General features: G+C 37.3%; 1 protein-coding gene and 1 long non-coding RNA gene across 2 annotated transcripts; both read left to right on the plus strand.

The window, feature by feature from the left end:
- The first annotated feature begins 281 nt into the window (after nucleotides 1-281).
- Nucleotides 282-696, plus strand: LOC131989718 (uncharacterized). The gene is made up of 3 exons (XR_009395981.1): nucleotides 282-386; nucleotides 489-504; nucleotides 635-696. It is a non-coding gene; the product is annotated as an uncharacterized LOC131989718 (long non-coding RNA).
- An 8,398-nt stretch (nucleotides 697-9,094) lies between these two features.
- Nucleotides 9,095-18,654, plus strand: LOC131989776 (SLAM family member 5-like). The gene is made up of 7 exons (XM_059355106.1): nucleotides 9,095-9,190; nucleotides 11,203-11,514; nucleotides 12,261-12,536; nucleotides 13,742-13,843; nucleotides 13,938-13,993; nucleotides 14,111-14,185; nucleotides 18,200-18,654. The coding sequence occupies exons 1-7, from the start codon at nucleotides 9,121-9,123 to the stop codon at nucleotides 18,275-18,277; spliced, it is 969 nt and encodes a 322-aa protein (XP_059211089.1). The 5' UTR covers nucleotides 9,095-9,120; the 3' UTR covers nucleotides 18,278-18,654.
- The last annotated feature ends 276 nt before the right edge of the window (nucleotides 18,655-18,930 follow it).

Below are 18,930 nucleotides of genomic sequence, written 5' to 3' on the forward strand. Positions count from 1 at the left end.
TAGGGTAGTAGTAGTAGTAGGGCAGTATAGCTCAGTGGTTTTGTAGCATAAATTCAACCACAAACTGTACATGTATGTATAATGACGTGTGTGCTATTTTTAGAGCACGCCACTGTACCGTGAGACGCTTTATGTACACAAGGGTCGTAATGGAGGGTTCTGAAAAAACGACCTATTCTGTTGTTTAAGTTGGAGATCCTTTTTTAGTAAAGACCTTCATACCTTCTCTGTAAGAAAATATATTATAGTTCTATTGATATACTTTTTGTTTATTATTTCAGCGCCCAGCTCCTCAAATCTTGTGCTGTTAATTATCGGGCCGGTTATTGTAATTATACTGACTGCTGTAGTGCTGCTCTTGCTGCTTTTCTACATAAAGTCAAAGGGTGAGACCTCCGTCTGCTCAAATTATATCATAATCCAAAATCACTGAATACTTCAGAGGTCAGTGGTTCCATTAATTTATTTTATTTTATTTTTATTCACAGGTCCATGTTTTAACAGGTTAGAAAACTCTTCTCTCATCTCCAACGTTAATAGCATTAATATACTGTAAAATACATATTCCTTAGTAAGTTTGTACTTTCACTAGTTCTACTCCTAATAAGCTATTTTTTATCTACCCATGTTTCAGGGCCATCCAGTCTGAAACAGTCCACCAAGGTGAAACTCAACAGCAGGTGTACTCCACTCTCCTCTATGGTCAGTCCTCCATCCACTTCACAAGCCTTCACAAGGATTTTGAACCCTTTAACGTTCCACTCAGATGTTGTTGTTTTTTTTAGAAAATTGCCCCCCAGAAAAACTTCTTTCATTCACTCACAAATATTTATTATCATGAACTTGTTTTTCCTCTTCCTTGTAGGTTATGACAGTGACTATGAAACAATAGGAGGCTCGGAGGTTGTTGGAACAGGTAAAGTAAACGTTGAGTAACTTGAAGCTTTTTCACAACTTTGAGTAATTAAAGAGAAAATTCAGCAACTTCTATGTGGCTTTCCAATCAATGTTGAACTGTTATAGTTATAGTTTGGCCACATTATAAATGAGACATGTAGAATAAAGTGATTTTGACATAAATATGACAATTTTAAGCTTTGTTTTGTTTACTTTTATTAACAGAAATTTTATAACATATGATCCATTCAAGGACCATCGGAAAGTTCAAATTCCAACAATATTGGCAGTTTTTACATTTTTGTGGCTGCTGTGATGTTGCTCAGCACTCGACAAAGGTAAGTCTCTTAAACACAAAAATGTGAGACAATAGGATCTAGGTTGAAAAATATTTTTCAATAATACTAATAATAATTTTCTCTTTAAATGACTATTTAAGCGGAGACCTAAGATCATTATGAATAGCTCTTGTTACATTTAAAGGTGTAAACATGGTATCATGAAGTTTTTTTGACTAGGTGGTGACTGTGACTATGAAACAATGAGAGGCTTAGTGATTAAAGGAAAAATTCTTCACATTTATAAGTGGATTTCTAATCCATGTTGAATTGTTAAAAACCTGAAAAGAAACCAAAACACACAAAGTAAACATTTTTAAAAAGAACTTAACACCAGACTGTGCTTTGCTGGTTAACCTGCCAAAGATAATTGTGAATTGCTCTTGTTGACATTCATGCTTTAATATGATCTTGACCTTCTTTGTCCTGCAGGTGGTGGTTGTGTCTCTGAATGAATGAGAGGCTCAAAAGAAGCTCCTCCTCCACCCAACTGTTTACTATTGCTTTTCTTTCACCTTTTTGTTCAGTTGTTTTCTCTAAGTTCTGGTCCATGAAGAGAATTGCATCATCTACTACACAAGATAAAAAAACAAAATCCTGCATAAATGCAATTTTTACAGCATTTACTTGTATGTGCATTCATCTGGTCTCAGCTCAACAACTAATGCTAGTTGGCTCTATGTCATGGAGGTAAATTTGGACTATTGTTATTTTCTTTTACAGTGTAATCAGTCGGAATTCTGTCACACTGATCAAATGTTCTCATGCAGGTTTATATTTTTAGACACTGGTGATGTGGTTTTCCTTCCAGCAACTCGCTGCTCAGTGGTTTTTGTGGTTACATAGCAATGCAGATCCATCATTAACTTGCATGCATAACATACAAATTCATAAATTAACATGTTTGATTTGTTTACTATTTAATATCATTGGACAAGAGTGTTTTGTGGGGTTTTTTTTTAGCAGTTTAAAATGTTATGTTCAAGATATTTTGAAAAACCTTGCTGAGTTCTTAAATATTGAGCTTGTATGTTTGTAACTATGTGGTTTATCTTTTTCATTCATTCATGTAAGTCAACAAACTAGTTTTATGTATGTTTTCGAATTTTTCTAAAAGATTTATAGGGTTAGGGCATCTTGTTAATCATGTCTGCTATATATGTTGCTTCTGTTTCTTTAATGACTCACTGGCCAGTTTACTGTCACTGTATCACTTCTCCTTTCAGAAGAAATGTCAGTTAACATGTTGATGTTATACTTTCGGGTAATACAAAGAAAATAGTCAGCTGATGCTTGAAATGTATGTTTGAAATAGAAAAGAGATTAGTAAGAGAGTAATAATGACAAGTTTTGAAAAATCCTTAAAATAGACATTAACACATTTAATCCACTGGATGATCACAACTCATTGGAAAGGAAATTACTTAATATTTTCCACCTGCTGACAAAAATACCTCCCTAGATATTTTTAGCAACTGTGTTCACTCTGTGCTATAGAGTCAATAAAGAATACCTACAGAATTGTACAATATGTCATGTGTTTCTGCTGAACACTGAACTCACGGGAGGAAAGTGTTGCATTAATCACTTAAAACCAGTCAAATAATTGGTTGCAGCCTATTTTTTTATTGTCAAGAATAGTCCTCTGTTTTGGTAAATTGGGTTTAAATTTAAAGGAAGTAAATAAATATAAAAGAATAGCCCCTCCTCAATATAAACGTGAAATGTTGCCAATTTTCAACCAGCTCTCTGTCTAAGTTAGGTAATGTTTAACTTTAACTATATTGAGAGGGGGCTATTCTTATTTATTTTCTTTAAATTTACACCAATTTACCAGAACAGAAGACGGCTGTGTTTTGTTAGTATGTATTCTTTTTAAATAACGTACCTTGGGACAGGAGCAGAAGCAGAAGCGAGACTCAGACAGTCGCAAAAGGTAAAAGGTATTCCAGTAATGCACAGAATGATGGGGTCAGAACACATGAATCAAGAATTGGGATTGAGGAAAGCCACCACTGTGCTGCCTTAGAGCTAAAAGCTAGAGAAACATGGGGGGGGGGGACGTGCTTTAGGAAGTGAAGTACAGCTGAGGCTAAGGTTCAAAGGTCATCTTTAAATACAAGATTATTAGTTTTTGGTCATAAACAAATATATTTAGTTTCTGACCTGATAAAAAGTCAATAGGATTTATCCTTTGAGCACCAAATTTCAGAGACAAATTTTAAAGACATTTTACTAAAAATAGCCAATAAATACATCATGGTGACATGAGAGGAAAAATCCAGTGATGGGAATTTCAGCTCTCTTTAGTGATCCGGATCATTTGTCTCAGCTCAGAGAAGAGCTCTTCATTTTACCACTTATACCTTTTATAATTCAGCCAAATTAGGCACTGTTTTGACTTGTGATTTGTATTTGAACCTGGAACATGTTTCGCACACTGCACGTGACTTGGCTGTAGCGCCAATGAAATTTCAGTCAGAAGGTTGTTTTTTTTTACTTTAATCCATGCACACTAACAGTGAGCAATGAATTTGTCCTCTGCATTTACACACCACTGAACACACCATGCTTAGAGCAGATAGCAGCAGGGGAGTTAGGGGCCTTGCTAAGCTCAAGTGCACTTCCTGATTCACTAACCTCTAGGCCACAGACTGCCCGGACTGGTGACCTCAGATGGCTTTAATGTTAAATGGCGATCCAGTCCAGACCAGAGTTGCAGACTGACTGACCAACGGACAAATGGTTTAATCAAAATTGGAATCATGGCACGTTTAAAACTTTTTAAAGTGTACCTAAAAGTGACAGACAAGACATATAGGCTGAATGCAATCTCTCTGTGAAGTGGTGGCTGTGAGACTTGGTTGTAGATCATTGTTCACCAGCCACAAGAAGGTGTGAAATTATAGAGAAGTAGCACAAGCTAACGGGAACATACAGCTGTGTGAAGCATCAAACACAGCTCAGCTCGCTGCTCTCTAGGTGGGCAGCATCATTTACCACTTCTGTTTCTGCCTTGTGGGTTTCGCATCACAGTTAAGCCGTGAGCAGGCCATCACTCTAAAGTTAATAGGAAGTCAAGTTAGGTTGCAGTGCACGACCACCTCTGCAAAAATACCATGCCGCAAGGTTCAGTTTACTGCATGGTGGCGTTGTTTAGACAATGGCTTACAGTAATTTCACTTGAGATGAGTAAAACCAGTCTTTCACTGAAGTGACAGAAGTGATGGTTCTTTTTTAGAGTCCTCTTATCGACGACATGTTGCAACTAATCTTTCAATCTGAGTTTTTGTTGACATAGATCCTCTTTTTGCCATTTGTTGGTGATGAGTCAGAGATCTGGCCCTTATCTTGATGCTGGGTAGTTCACTTCCTTCAAGTGCTCAAGGCTGCACGCAATCCTCAACTTCTGCTTAAGTTGCATGCAGAGGGGGGCTTCGTTGTGCCAGTGCAGACAGATGCACTGCAGAGTAAAAAGCAGAGAGAATGCTGGGTTTTATTCACATGTCGTGTGGAGGAAAATAGTCCTTAGTCGAATGCAGGTAAAGAAATTATTAAAAGATAAATATAGTACAGACCTGGGCATTAGGCGGCCCGTCCGTTGGCTGTTTCTGTCCTGCCCACGTGAGGTTACCCTGAAATTAGAAATCAATACAACCGTAATGCTTTTATTTTGAAGGTGATTTACGTATGTGTGTACATGCATACGCACCTGCACAGAAATGCATTCCACCAAGAACACTGATTTAGCTTGCTGTCACTTACCTTGAAAGCTTTTTGCATAAAGTTAATAAATTGTTGGTTTACTCAGGGTTTCCGCTTCCGCTCTCTCGCTGCGGGGACGAGCGAATGAAACACTGTCGGGACGTCAAACACTCAAAATGTCATAGCAACCGCAACAGCGCGAGCACTCTGTTAGCATAACTCCAGTTTTGTCAGCCTCCACTTGTTTTCCCCGTTCTTGTATTTACTAAGTGTTACGTGTTAGACCTGCCTTCAAAATAAAAGCAAACATGTAGCTTTCAAAATATGAACACATGGATGTGTTAGCAGAGTCCACCACAGAATTTACAAGAACACTGTCAAAATATGATGCCTTGAATAAAACAGAAGAACCCTTATTTACCTTTGCAATAATTCATTAAAATATACAATAATAAAGATGGAATAATGACATCAGAATATATGAGAGGCACCAAATTTAGTCTTTTAGGGCAAAAATGTTCTGCAGGGGAGCATGCAACAGGAACTCCCTACGTTGTTCAGGTCCCGCCATCATAGTCTCCGAAAATCCTGTAGGAAACACTGGTTCTAAAGGTTGTTTTGCAGTTGAGTATCATTTTTTATACTTTCTAAATTGCTGATTGATATTTACACGTGCACACCATCCAGGGGACAAATTTACCCCCACTGCTGAAAAAAATCCTAGAGGAAACACTGGGTTACTGCATAACATACATGCTTTGTATTGTTTTTGTGGTTTGAATGTATGTTGCGTTTAAAATAAATGGAAAAGTGAGATAATGATGGGAATTTTTACTGTTTTTTACTGCTATATTTGACACATTAACATACTTATCATAACATGTATTCTTACCAGTAGCAGCTCAAAAACAGATAATTTACTGCATTTTATCAAGAGATTAAATTAATATTGAGCAGAATTAAGTTCAGAGTATTGCCGTCCGCAACCTTTACAGTATCTCATGTGGCCCCTTGGGAAAATTAGTTGCCCACCCCTGAAATAGTATCTTGAAATCTTGGCTTCTTAGGAGGCTAAAGGTTGGAGGGGTAAAGTTCATATACTTCACCAACAGGGTTTATATTCCCAGTAGTGCTAATGATCCTTGTTGATTGGACGTATATTGACTAACAGCGATTGGCTGAGTACATCACTGGTTATTTTTTGGGGGTTGATGTTTGTCATTTTGTTTTGCGGATTTATTGGTTCAGCTTCTCAGGAGGCTAAAAGGTGGAGGGGTAAAGTTAATATGCTTCACCAAAAGGGTTTATATTCCTAGTAGTGGTACTGATCCTAAGGCTTGTTGATTGGACGAGTATATCGGCTATCAGCGGATATGCATTGGATAGTGCATCACCATTTGTTTTCTGGGGTTGATTTTTGTGATTTTATTTTGCTGACTTAATGGTTCAGCTTCTCAGGAGGCTACAGTTTGGAGGGGTAAAGTCAATACCCTTCATCAACAGGGTTTATATTCCCAACAGTGATCCTAGTTGATTGGACGACTATATCGGCTACCAGTGGATGTGCATCGGATAGTACACCGCCGGTTATTTTTTGATGGATTTAATTCTGTCTTTTTGATTTGCTGATTTAATGGATTGGTTTATATTGAGTCTTGCTTGGGAGGTGAAGCACCGGTCTATAGTTCCCTGTTATAGTCCCTGATGGCACCTGCTCCTTCAGACCTTTAAATTCAAGGTGAAACCTGCCCTTCCAGTGCACTCATTTCCTCTGGACAAGTGGCTGCACCTTTTATCACTTCCTCACCCTTTTAGTTCTCTGTTTTGGCCCAATTATGGTGAATAAACTCCCCACTGAAGCTTTTAGTTATTTTACTCTATTCTACATCATGTAGATTTAACTAGCTTCACCTCTACCAGCTATTAAGTGTTGTTTAAATGTCAATGCATTAGTAATAAAGATTTGATATTTCATGAGACTCATCCCAGTATCATCCCATTCGGCGTAAGTACTTTGAATGATTGATTCTTTTCAATAAGAGCTGAAATAATAAGTCAACAAATTAATAAAATGATGAATAGAACAATAAAAAACATTTGATTATGTTACCCTCGATCAACGAGTTGTGTCGTCGACTGATTGTTCCAGAAAAAAAAAAAGTATTCACCAGTCGCCTTTAGAACAGTTTGAACTTCTTCTCAATGTTATGTCACTATAATTATTGATATTGACCATATTTAACAGACTACAACTGAGCACTGAAAAAGTTTTGGGTGTGTGTGTGTAAAACAGTGATCGCTTTCTCATCTAGGAATATCTGATGGCTAGCCTGGGTATACCCAGACTGCCTTGCGCGTTTGATTTCATTTCGAACTGCCAAGGGGTCTGGCAACCAGGGAGGTTTCTTAGCCCTGTTTTAGGGATCCAATCACAGAGCGGGGAGGGACGGCAAGACGATGACGCGTAGTACTCGGCAGACGGAAGCTTGTAGTTTTCCGGATCCAACATGGCTGCAGCAGACGCGAAACTCTCTTTAGCTGTAGATGGTGTTTTAAATAGTTTAGAGCGAAAGTTGAAAGGCGAAAGGTCTCTCGCCGGCTCCGCTGTCCCCCGGCTCGTAGCGAGATCACCGGCGTTATGGTAGCGGGGTTGTTAGCGGTAGCGTTACCCTACCGTGATCTCGCTACGAGCCGGGGGACAGCGGGGCCGCCGAGAGGCCCGCAGCAGCTTGTTTATTGCCCATAAAATCAGTGGATGTGTGTGGCTGAATGACATGAGGGGGAATAAAGCGTGAAAATAAATAATCTTGCAGAAAGCGAGAACTGGAGAAGCAAAGCAGCAGCAACACTCTCTCACCGACACACACACAACAAACATCAATTTCTGTTGCTCTACTACGTCATCTGGTATAACTGATCTGATTGGCTAAGAGCTACCTACAGACGCTTTGATAGACATTCTAAGCGTCCAATAAACGGCTCTGGAGGATCGTAAACCACACCTCCTCTACGGAGAAATGAATGGCTGGTTCCCAGACCACATCTCATTTGTGATTAGTCTGGTGTTAGCCAGTCTATCTGATGGCAGGATGTGGCAAGGTTCTTCCTGCTCAGTGATATTATTCACACATTTAGCTCACATGTGGCACCTTGCAGTCATCTGTAGATACCATATTTGTTTTGTTTTGTTACTTTTTTGGCCACCTAATAGAAGCCAATAGTGTGATGGTAATATGGTACAATGTACTGCATATAACAGCTAAAGATCTGAAGTCACCCTCCACCCAGTTGGTTGTTTGAGGCTTTCTGTGGGCTAGGTGCATGATTTATGGCATCACAAATACTTTAAAAGTCATTCCTGGTCCAACTTATAAAAGTTTGATGTTTAATCCTTTTCCTTTAAAAGATTGCAACAACAATACATAGTTTATTGTAGAAAGAAAATGTAAAAAACATTTCATCGGAAACTTTCCGAAATTAATTTAAAAAAGCTCAAAATAGTGATATTTCTGTCAATAATCACTTTATTCTACATGTCTCGTTTAAATGCCAAAAATAAATCTTTATATAACTAGAATAACTGTTAAAAACATTAAATTCTGCTCCTCAGCGACACTGTGAAGCCATGATTGATTCTGCTGAGACGAATGGTCACGTGACAAACATTCACTGAGAATATGTTTACACAGAGCTGAGAGGAGAGGACAGGAGAAAATGTAAGCAGTTCAGTATATATAACATAGAAAGACCCAATTCTTTTCCAGTATTCATGACACCTGAAAATTGTTGTATATATAAATTCAATTTTATCCTAATTTTTTTTTTTAAATGTATCAAAGAAATTCATCTTGCGTCATTATAACTGTTATTCTGCACAAAAGACATTTAAACATAAAAATGTAAATTATTCTTTTTTGCACTAATGAAACATTATTAGATACATTGTTTCGAGCAGGTTCAATATATGTCGCAATACTACTGGAGGGGCTCTTTAATACTTTACAGTTAAGTCCTTTTAATCTCTTCATCAGGCCTCAACGCTGCTTGTTCTGCTTCTTCGTTGTCAGACACCTCCTCCACTCTCCACCCTCTCCATATTTTTTTTCTTTAGTACTGACTTGTCATGACACAGTTTGATAGACCAGAAGAGGAAGCAGACGTCGTTTCTCTCCCCGCAGAGATGGCTGGTGGTTGCCTGAGCTGCTTCTTTACATACATTTCTGTGCTACTTGTTGGGGTCTGCCTCCATGGTATGTACACCTCTGTTGTTGTTTTTTATAGAATTTTTAAACTGTTTAGAGTAGTATTTTTTCCCCTGATGCACTCCGTCATGCTAATAGAGCACGTAGGTCAAGATTACAGAATATGGTATGAGTGTCGTATCGGGAAATGACGTGTTTTCCTTGGAAGATGCTTGCACTGTTTGTTTTGCAACTGAAAGACGTTTAAAAAGATCTAGTGGGAAATGAAGGTGTGGCGGCAAAGCTAGAGCAGAAATGTACAAGAACTGCGACACCCAAACTAAAGGAATTAATTCAAGGCACCAGTTGTGTGTGTTTAAATTTTAAAAAAGAAAAGAAAAAAGGAATAATATGCAAAATAATTGAAAATCTGAGCTCTAGAATACTTTGTTTCTAATTGAATGAATAGGCAGAGTATTGTATGTTGTGGCTTTATTTTTACGGATATGCTTTTTTTGGTACATTGTGTGTCAGCAAATTTCCTGCTGCTTCAGCTCGGCTCCAAGCGGTAAAGTCTTTACGCAACTCAGGAATGGGTCGTCCTTTCTTTTTCTGGAGCTTCCTCTTTGTTTTTTTTAGAGGATTGGTTATGTTGTTATAATATAAATATGTAATATATTCTGAGGATAGTTGCTGTGGTTGCTTGCAGTAATGAGGTGCGGACTTTCTCAGAATATTTGCAGAAGGGCAGTGCATATGTGTTAAAATAAAACTGTCCGCCTGTTTATTTAAAGATCGCAGCTACAAACCATGAGTGTTTCGATACTGTGTCAAGCACACAGTAAATACTTATTGTAAAATGTTGTTGTTAGATTCACACGCACACCAGGAGACCAGAAACACGAGAATTGGACATTTCCCTGAAAACCGTCAACCACAGAACAGTATAACAAAAAAAGCTGTAGTGATACCTTTTTCAATTCTGCAGGTTAAATTTTCTTGAGGCTTTTTTATTTTCTGTAAGAAAATGTGAAAAAATAGGTTGTTCACCAGTGCAGCTCCAACAACCAATTGTGACAATTCACAATATGACTCATATGAGCATTTTCCGACCCTTACCTATAAGGGTTAAGTCAGAAAAGTAAAAATATTTGTTGAGGTTAGTGAAAGGTCACTGTCATCGTTAAAGGAAACCACTGGTGGCTGTTTACAGGAAACGACACACAAACAAATGAAAGAAGACATTTTGTTTGCTGCTAAAATGTATTGTGTGTTATGAAATTCTAGGGTCTGGATCTCTGTGTTTACTTTAATCTGAACCCCAACAAGCTGTTTTTAGGGTGTTTTTTGGTCTTCATACATTTTACTCACTGTGTCCTTGGGTTTCACTGCAATTTGTAAAATATATATAAAATCTATAAGTCCTGTAGCTCTGTGGAATCAGCACAATCATGGATAAAGTGGGAACAACTCAAAGATGTCTTTTGTGCAGAAAAACACAGTTATAATGACATAAATCATAAAGATTAGAAACACGCATAAGGAACACTTTTTTAAGTGCTCAAAGTGTCTTGAATATTGTAAAAAGAAATCTTCACATGCTATACATATTGAACTATTTGCATTTTTACAACCTCTCCTCTCAGCTCTGTGTAAGCAGATTTTCAGTGAATATTTGCCACATCTCAGCAGAATCAATCATGGCTTCACAGTGTCGCTGAGGAGCAGAATTTAATGTTTTTAACAGGATCTAGTTATTACAAATGGTTTAATTTAAATATAAAACTTTTTAAACATGTAGAATAAAGTTATTTCGACAGAAATATCAAAATTTCAAGCTCCATTTTGGTTACTTTCTCTACAAAAAAACTTTCTGAACCTACGATCCGTTCATGAAGTTCAAATTCTGTCGATAATGCCTGTTTTTACTGTTTCTTTCTATGATTAGCTGTGTATTTTTGGTGATATTTTTAAAGAACAGAGGGTTAACATGTTCTATCACACCTTGGATCTATGGGCTATGGTTGCAGGTATTGAAGACTGATTTGATAATGAAAATGTTTGTTGTTATGTGTTTTCAGATGTGGAGGCTTCCAGTTGTCAACATGCCATCATCCATAAAAAAGTTGGTGACACTGTGGAGTTTTCAGCATGTTTACCAGCTGAAGGGGTCGCCACGGCAAGTTGGAGCTATAAAGGGTCAAAAATTGTAGACAGAGATGGGGTTTTGTCTGGAGATCGCCAGTTTCAGGGCAGATTAGACCTGAACCCTACAAACTTAAGTTTAACAGTGAGACGACTGACTCTCCAAGATTCTGGTGATTTCACTTTTAATTCAGAGGATGAGAATGACAAACAGAGAGACGCAGTCACCATCACTCTGCATGTTCATGGTAAGATGAAACCAAGTCTTATAATTGTGGATTTATTGATTCATATCGAACATATGCCACAATAGTGGTAGCAAAGACAAATCAACTCATGAAAACATTTTTTATTTACTTCTGAAATATGTGTCTTCTCAGCCATCATAGCCTATTCAGATTAAATGCCAGTTAGGTGTGATATTAAATCTAACGTCAACAATATACTTGGATATAATCAAATGCAAAATTGCACCTATAATAATGTATCATTATATCCTAAGCTCTGTATGCTATTCCTAAAACTATGAATCTGAAAAATGTCTTTTTTGTACAAAGCTGTTTCCCTTCCGTATATCATAAACCAATAGTTTGTCCATCTATCATTCAATGATAATCATTATTAACCTAACCTGTCGAACCATCAAGATTTCTTTTTTAAAAATGTTTTTATGCTGATGAATTGTTGGTGTGTGACACTGAGCCTCTTCTCCTTTGCTGATTAGGTCTTTGAACCAGAGTTAAAAATATTTCAGTTAGCAACTTGAGAAAAAAATGATTAATACAGATTTGTGTTTTGGGAGAAAATATAGAGAACTCATCTGGTTTTAGATCTGGGTTAACTGAAGACTGCATCCAGCGAAACTAACTTCTGTTTCTGTGCCTCATTTGTTGCATTTGATGCTGTTTTTTTTGTGTGGATTCAACAAATTCACTCAGATCTTTAGTTGCATTGTCTAACTGTAACACTCTTTATCTCCCAAATGTCTCATTAGAGCCCATCACTAAAGAGCCGTTCATCAACTCCTCTTCCACCTGGAACCCTTTGAATGAATCCTGTACAGCTTTGCTGGACTGCAGCGCGACTTCTGACAACAATGTCACCTACGCCTGGACCGTGAAGAACCAGAAAATAAATGGCTCCAGGCTGCAGTACACCATTTACCCTGAGGACACCGAATTCACCTGCACTGTTTCCAATGTTGTCAGTAAGAAGTCGGCATCTGTCACAGTGAAATGCAGCAACGTTACATCTGATAAACAAAACAAAGGTATGTACAGAGAAATGATCATAGTATATTAGTGCAGTGACTGGTGATGATGCAGAAGAAAAAAAGGCACAGCAGATAACCACAAATGTATTTTAACAAGTCATATTACAATGTGATCAATCAGTGACAATCTCTACAATTACAATCTAGTGAAAAAGACTTAAAAAGGTTTTAAAAGAGGGTTAATTACTAACTTTATTCCACTACAGCAAAAGTGGGCAATTAATTTTCCCAAGGGCCCACATGAGGTACTGCGAAGGTTGCGGATTGCCGATCCTCTGGACTTAATTCTGCTCAATATTAATTTCATCACTTTATAAAAAGCAGTACATTATATGGTTTTGTATGGTTTTGAGCTGCTACTGGTAAAAAATACATGTTACGATAAGACTATGTTAATGTGTAGTAGGTGAAATATAGCAGTAAAAAATAGTAAAAACTCCAATAATTATCTTGCTTTTCCATTTATTTTAAACACAACATACATTCAAACCAAAAAAACAATTTGGAGCATGTATGTTATGCGGCAATAAATGTTTTTAACAAGGTAACTCAATGTTTTTTTGCAGGTGTGCAGGTGAATGCACGCCAAACATGCATAAATCACCTTCAAAATAAAAGCACTGCACTTCACGTATTGATTTCTAATTTCTGGGTAACCTCATGCAGGCTGGACAGGGACAGCCAACGGGCCTGATGCCCAAGTCTCTACTACAGATTACTGATTACAAACCCTAACAAATTATTCACAATGTATTCCATTAGATTACTAAAATTAAGAAACAAATGTTTAAATATTTCGGATAACATTTAGAATAGAATTCACTGTTGTAGTTGTATTTGTGGTTTATTCATTCTTAGTAGATTTTTATTTTATTTGACCTTATACAACTGTGATCACTGTTACTCTCACTCACTCATATTAACAGTGATAAAACTCACTTAAATGTGCAATATCTGTGAAATACAAAATACTTTTTAGGGAAAAACAAAAAACCCTTTGTGCAATATAACAAATAGAAGCCATATAAGTGAGTATTTATGCATATAAGATGTATATAATTTATGTGTGTATATGTCTTATTTGTATTCTTGATTCTGTTGTTATATCTTTGTTATCTCCCCTGCCTGTTTCTTGATCTGCTGTGACGACTAAATTCCCCCTGCAGTATAAATAAAGTCTTATCTTGTCAAATAATTTGCAGAACTTATCTTCATTCTGAGTGCGGCCGGAGGTGCTTCACTGTTGATCGTCGTGGTAGTTGGTGTATCGGTGTGGTTCTGCTGCCGCAAAGAAAGTCCAGACGGTAAGAAATGCCACTTTGAATAACAGAGTGTCTTTTTCACTTTAAAATAATCATATAATCTTCTTATGTTTATTTTGCTTTGTGTCTTCACCAGGTATCGACCCGAATGAACTCACCGTGTACGCTGATATCTCTGAGGTTGGACTTGATGTAAGATTTCTCGTGTATTTCCTGTGCACACATTGCTTCACAGTGCAGTTTTAAATATGAATTCAGTGCTGGGTTTTTTTGAGTAATTTGCTTCCTCTTGAACCATTTAAACCTCAGGGGACTTCAGCGACCATGAAGCCCTGCACGCTGTATGAAACCATCGATAACAGAGGCAACGCTATCCCACCCGGGGTAAGAAAAAATGTTGTATCTCTGATATTCTTGCAGATGAGAATCAAGGACTAAAGCACCTGGCTGCATAGTACTTTTCCTTCTTATGCTTTTTTTTTTTTTTTTTTAAAGCTGTGGTAGGCATTTTTTGGTCACTGGCCAAAATTCACATATCATTTCGGAGAGAAAGTGCATCCAATAGCTTTTCTGCAGAGCTGTTCACACATCCCTTTGGTAAAAGTGTGGTTCTCTGGAGAGCTGCTGGTCTGCTTGTGTTAGCCGTTGGCCTAGTATGCATGTATACAGAGGACTGGATACAGTGTTGGAAGCTATCAAAGTTGCTCAGTGGTATATGAAGCTCCCTCACGGCAGGTCTGCCTGCCAAAGCTATCCGACCTCTACAACTCATCCAGAATGCAGCTGCTCGATTGGTTTTCAATCTTCCCAAATTTTCACACACAACACCCCTCCTCCGCTCCCTCCACTGGCGACCGGTGGCTGCATGGATACGCTTCAAGACTCTAGCTCTGGCGTACTCTGCTGCTAACGGTTCAGGTCCTACTTACATCCAGGACCTTGTCAAACTCTACACCCCTGCCCGTCCTCTCCGCTCTGCATCAGCCAAACAGCTGGCGACTCCCACCCTGCGTGGGTCAACTCGCCTCAAAACCTCCTCCAGACTTTTCTCTGTCTTGGCTCCCAAATGTTGGAACGAGCTCCCCACCGACATCAGGATCTCAGACAGCCTAGACATCTTCCGCCACAGGCTGAAGAACTACCAACAATACCTCGGTTAACTCATGGTCACCTAAAAAACCAAAAGAAAAAAAAATGCTCTTCTTCTTTAACGTACAGCACTCCTGTAGCGATAACAGTTGGCTCTTAAAGTTATGTACTTACTTGACTCCTGTGGTCTAAGGCTAGTACCTTCAGGTTGAATGCACTTATTGTAAGTCGCTTTGGACAAAAGCGTCTGCTAAATGACATGTAATGTAATGAAGCCAAAAAGGATGAAATTCCATGCATAAAAATACCTGGATCTTCCGCTGTTCATCTGGGCCAATAGCACTTATTTAGCGGGGGTCGTGACGGTCAAAGAAAATTATCCCTTGTATTACAGACGCCTCTTTACCCATGTTGAGTCTATGGAAAAAGTATTTCTGGGCATCAACGCCAAACGCTCTTCCTGAGGTCTTGGTACTGGATTGTTTGCTGTGTTTTTGTTTCCTCTCATATCATCTTTAGCGTCTCCTCTCTAGGATAACAGGTGTAGCAGGCTAAGACTTTAAACGTAGCTTTAATGTCAGCATTAAATCAACGTATTGCACCGTGTTTATCTGACATGAGTATCTGTTGCATCCAGGCCCACCGCTGGCTTCAGTTCGCTGATATTGAAATGTTTTTTATGTTTGACGGAGTCCTTCAGACTCAGGCAATGAAGACAATAGAGCATTTGTGTTTCAGAGATTGGAGAAAAAAATAGGCTTATATATATTCTGCTAACCGTAGCCAATGGCTGATGGCTGTAGCTGTTTCAAGTTGATGCTTAAGCAGCTAGCGCTTAGCTTGAGCCTTTAGCTCTAGTTAGCTGGCCAGAGCCTCGATCTTCAGCTTCTTAGCACAAGTTTGCAAAGAAAACAAGATGGTCCTCATAGAATTGAGTTACTTAATGGCATGAGAATCACAATTACATTTAGGATGATTTGATAAACTGCCAACCTCAGCTTTAATGCAAAAATGTAGCACTGGAGGAGAACCACCAAGTTAGAAAACTGACTCAAGGCTCCTGACCTTTGCTAACATTAGCAGCCGTAGGCTGCTCATACTGGACCAAGTCAAGGTCTATCAGCAAAGCATTTATTGCTTTTGGGGATCTTTTAATTATTTGAAAGTGAAATATTGGTAACTCTTGATCAACTCTTTATAATAAGGGTGGAATTTATAAAGGATACTTAGGAATTCTTAATTAATGCATGATGATTTAATGCAGGATGTCTCTGGTTGATCGTTTCACCATGACATCACGTGAGTAGATCACACTTAATAGATCATCAGTGAAAGAATGTTAATTCACAGTTACTTCATTCATTTATTCATATGCAACCAAATTCGCTGGGACGCAGTAATGGAAAAGTTAACTTCAGACCATACTGTCATACAAAGCCTAACTGTAGTAACTAAATTTTTGGTTGAAATTGAGTTATAACTAAAAATGAACTCCTTGATGTCTGTTTTATCTTGTGACAGAGTTTAAGATTTCAATTTTGCTTTATTTCAGAGAAATAATGACTGCAGTAACTACAAAATCCAACACAAAACCAAAGCAGAACTTACTGCAGTCTGCTTTGACTGTGAGACAGTGTGGCCTTGTATTTCTTCATTGTGTTGAATAGTGAAGACAAGATTAATAGAAATTATAAATTTATTTGATAGGGACATTATTATCTAGATAGTGATTAAGTAAAAAAAAAAAAAAAGTGATATTCAATTATATTAAGACTAAAATATAGCATTACTCTATAATATTAAGTCTAAAATACACAAATCTTTGAACAGAGTTGTTAAACACTTTTAAATACACAAAATCAATTTGAAAATGTTTATTCACTGAGAAACAAAATATAAAAGCTGGAAGAAGACAACAACATTGTAGTTACTGCACTGTGTTCGTGCATTACTATTAGAACCTTTTACAGCAATGCAAAACCAGAGTGCAGTTACTATATTTTTGGGGTCAAAGGTCAAATAAATCATCATGATTTTTTAACATAAAAATGACATCATCAATACATGTAGAAATAAGTGTCATATCACCTACCTACCTATGATCCTTTTGGCTGGCCAGTTAAAAAACCTTTAAAACCTTTAAAGCAGTTTTCCTCAGTTTTACCCTTTGCATATTTACTGTAGTTAGACTCTGTAGGGCAGAATATACAGCATGTATTCAGCCTCTCTGAACGTACCTGCTCTGTAATATGAAGTCTAGTTTCCTCCAAGTTGTCAATTTGTCCTTTTTCTTTATCTGTCACCACAACAGATATAATAAACAAAAACAGAACACAGAATAACAGGAGCGCTGCTGGTGTCCCTAAATACACTCTCTTTGCTCTTGGGTAGACAGTGAACTCAAAAGAAGAAAATGCAGGCACTCTGGTGGATTGGCAAAAGTTAAAAACCCTTTATATTACATGGGTTGCATATAAAAAAACACCAACGCGTGTCTGCTTGCACCTTCCTCTATATCATTCCTATAATGATTTGATTTTTTTGTTGTACAGTGATTGGACTTTTTCCTTGGGTTTCTATATTTGCTTTGCTATATTTGCATTTATATATAAATATATATATACATACATATAGTTCTTCTGTTCTGTGTCATTACTTTTTAGGCCAGTTTTTTGGTTTATTGTTATGTTTTGTTATGGGGAGGGGAGATTTTTCCTCCATATATTGAGTTGGATTATTATTTGTAGGGTTTCCATTTTGTCACCCATTATTTATGTCATACTGCTACACTTTTTATCTTAATAATAGTCAAGTGGTATTGTCTGATTGTTCAGGAAGCAGAAAATCTTGGTTCTTCTGCCGGGGCCTCCTGTAGGCCTGGAGGAGCACTGCATCCCCCTATAATTGCATGTGTTTTTGTCTCTTGTCTCCATACACCCTGAGGAAGGCGCAAGCCGATACGCGTTGGTGTTTTTTATATACAACCCATGTAAAATAATGGGTTTTCAACTTTTGTCAATCCACCAGAGTGCCTGCATTTTCTTCTTTTGAGATATAATAAACAAGTCATGTTCTGCTGAAAGGGGCAATTTGCATATCAATCAATATATGAAGTAAATGTGAATTAACATTCCTTAATTGATGATGTATTGTTCACATAAAGTCATCGTGACTTAATTTATTAATGGTGAGCAACAGGATATCTTGATACATGCAATAGTTATGTATTATTTGTTGTTTTTTGCATTGAGTCTTGCCTCTTCTTGTGACACTTATGTTGTTTTTTACCTCCTCTTATCACACATGCAGCCCCAGACCGTGTACGACCAGATCCAGTTTAATCGTTTGAGGAAGGAGTCGGTGTCGCCCTACCAAGAAATTTCCTAGAGGGTCACAGCATGATGCATAGCTTGAAATTTCTCTAAGTAAAGCACAAAATTATACTGAAATACTTTACTCTATGTTTAAATATTTAAAGCTAATGTGGTAAAGGAAACATGCAACACTTGGCTTTAAAAACAGTACAAAGAAGGCAGCTTCATACTTTCTTTTTACATTTTCTATCTTACTATTGTACCTGTACTTTACTATTTTGAAAACAAACCATTATCTTTTAAGCTACAAGTGTTGTAAATTCTGTAAATAGAGAGATTATATTTTTATTTGTGCTGTATAATAAAAGTCTTTAGTGCATGTCCCTCCAAGGGCTGCATAGAAGGTTTTCTCCTGTGCAAAAGTGGTCTTAATAAATTTGATTTCATGTATTTACTTACATTGTGTATTTTTTTTAATATTTTTTTTGCAAGCAGTTATTTATAAATATTTATTTATTATTTTATTTTATTTATTTATATATATTATTAATGTGACATCTATGCATACATGGATATAGAAAAGAGTGCTATTGTGATAGAAACATTTATTTAAATATTCTTTTAATGAAAAATCCTTTTACAGCACCTTTATCTTTTCCAACCTTTCCACATAAAAACAACCCTGAATCCAAAAGTTGGGACGCTGTGTGAAATGTAAATTAAATC

The sequence above is a fragment of the Centropristis striata genome, chromosome 17 (assembly GCF_030273125.1).
Source record: "Centropristis striata isolate RG_2023a ecotype Rhode Island chromosome 17, C.striata_1.0, whole genome shotgun sequence".
Lineage (NCBI taxonomy): Eukaryota > Metazoa > Chordata > Actinopteri > Perciformes > Serranidae > Centropristis > Centropristis striata.

Excerpts from the sequence above, each read along its gene's own strand:
- LOC131989776 (XM_059355106.1), top strand. The coding sequence starts at position 9,121 with ATGGCTGGTGGTTGCCTGAGCTGCTTCTTTACATACATTTCTGTGCTA. Across the intron at positions 12,537-13,741 it reads ATCTGATAAACAAAACAAAG|AACTTATCTTCATTCTGAGT; the intron begins GTATGTACAGAG and ends AATAATTTGCAG. Across the intron at positions 14,186-18,199 it reads GCAACGCTATCCCACCCGGG|CCCCAGACCGTGTACGACCA; the intron begins GTAAGAAAAAAT and ends TCACACATGCAG.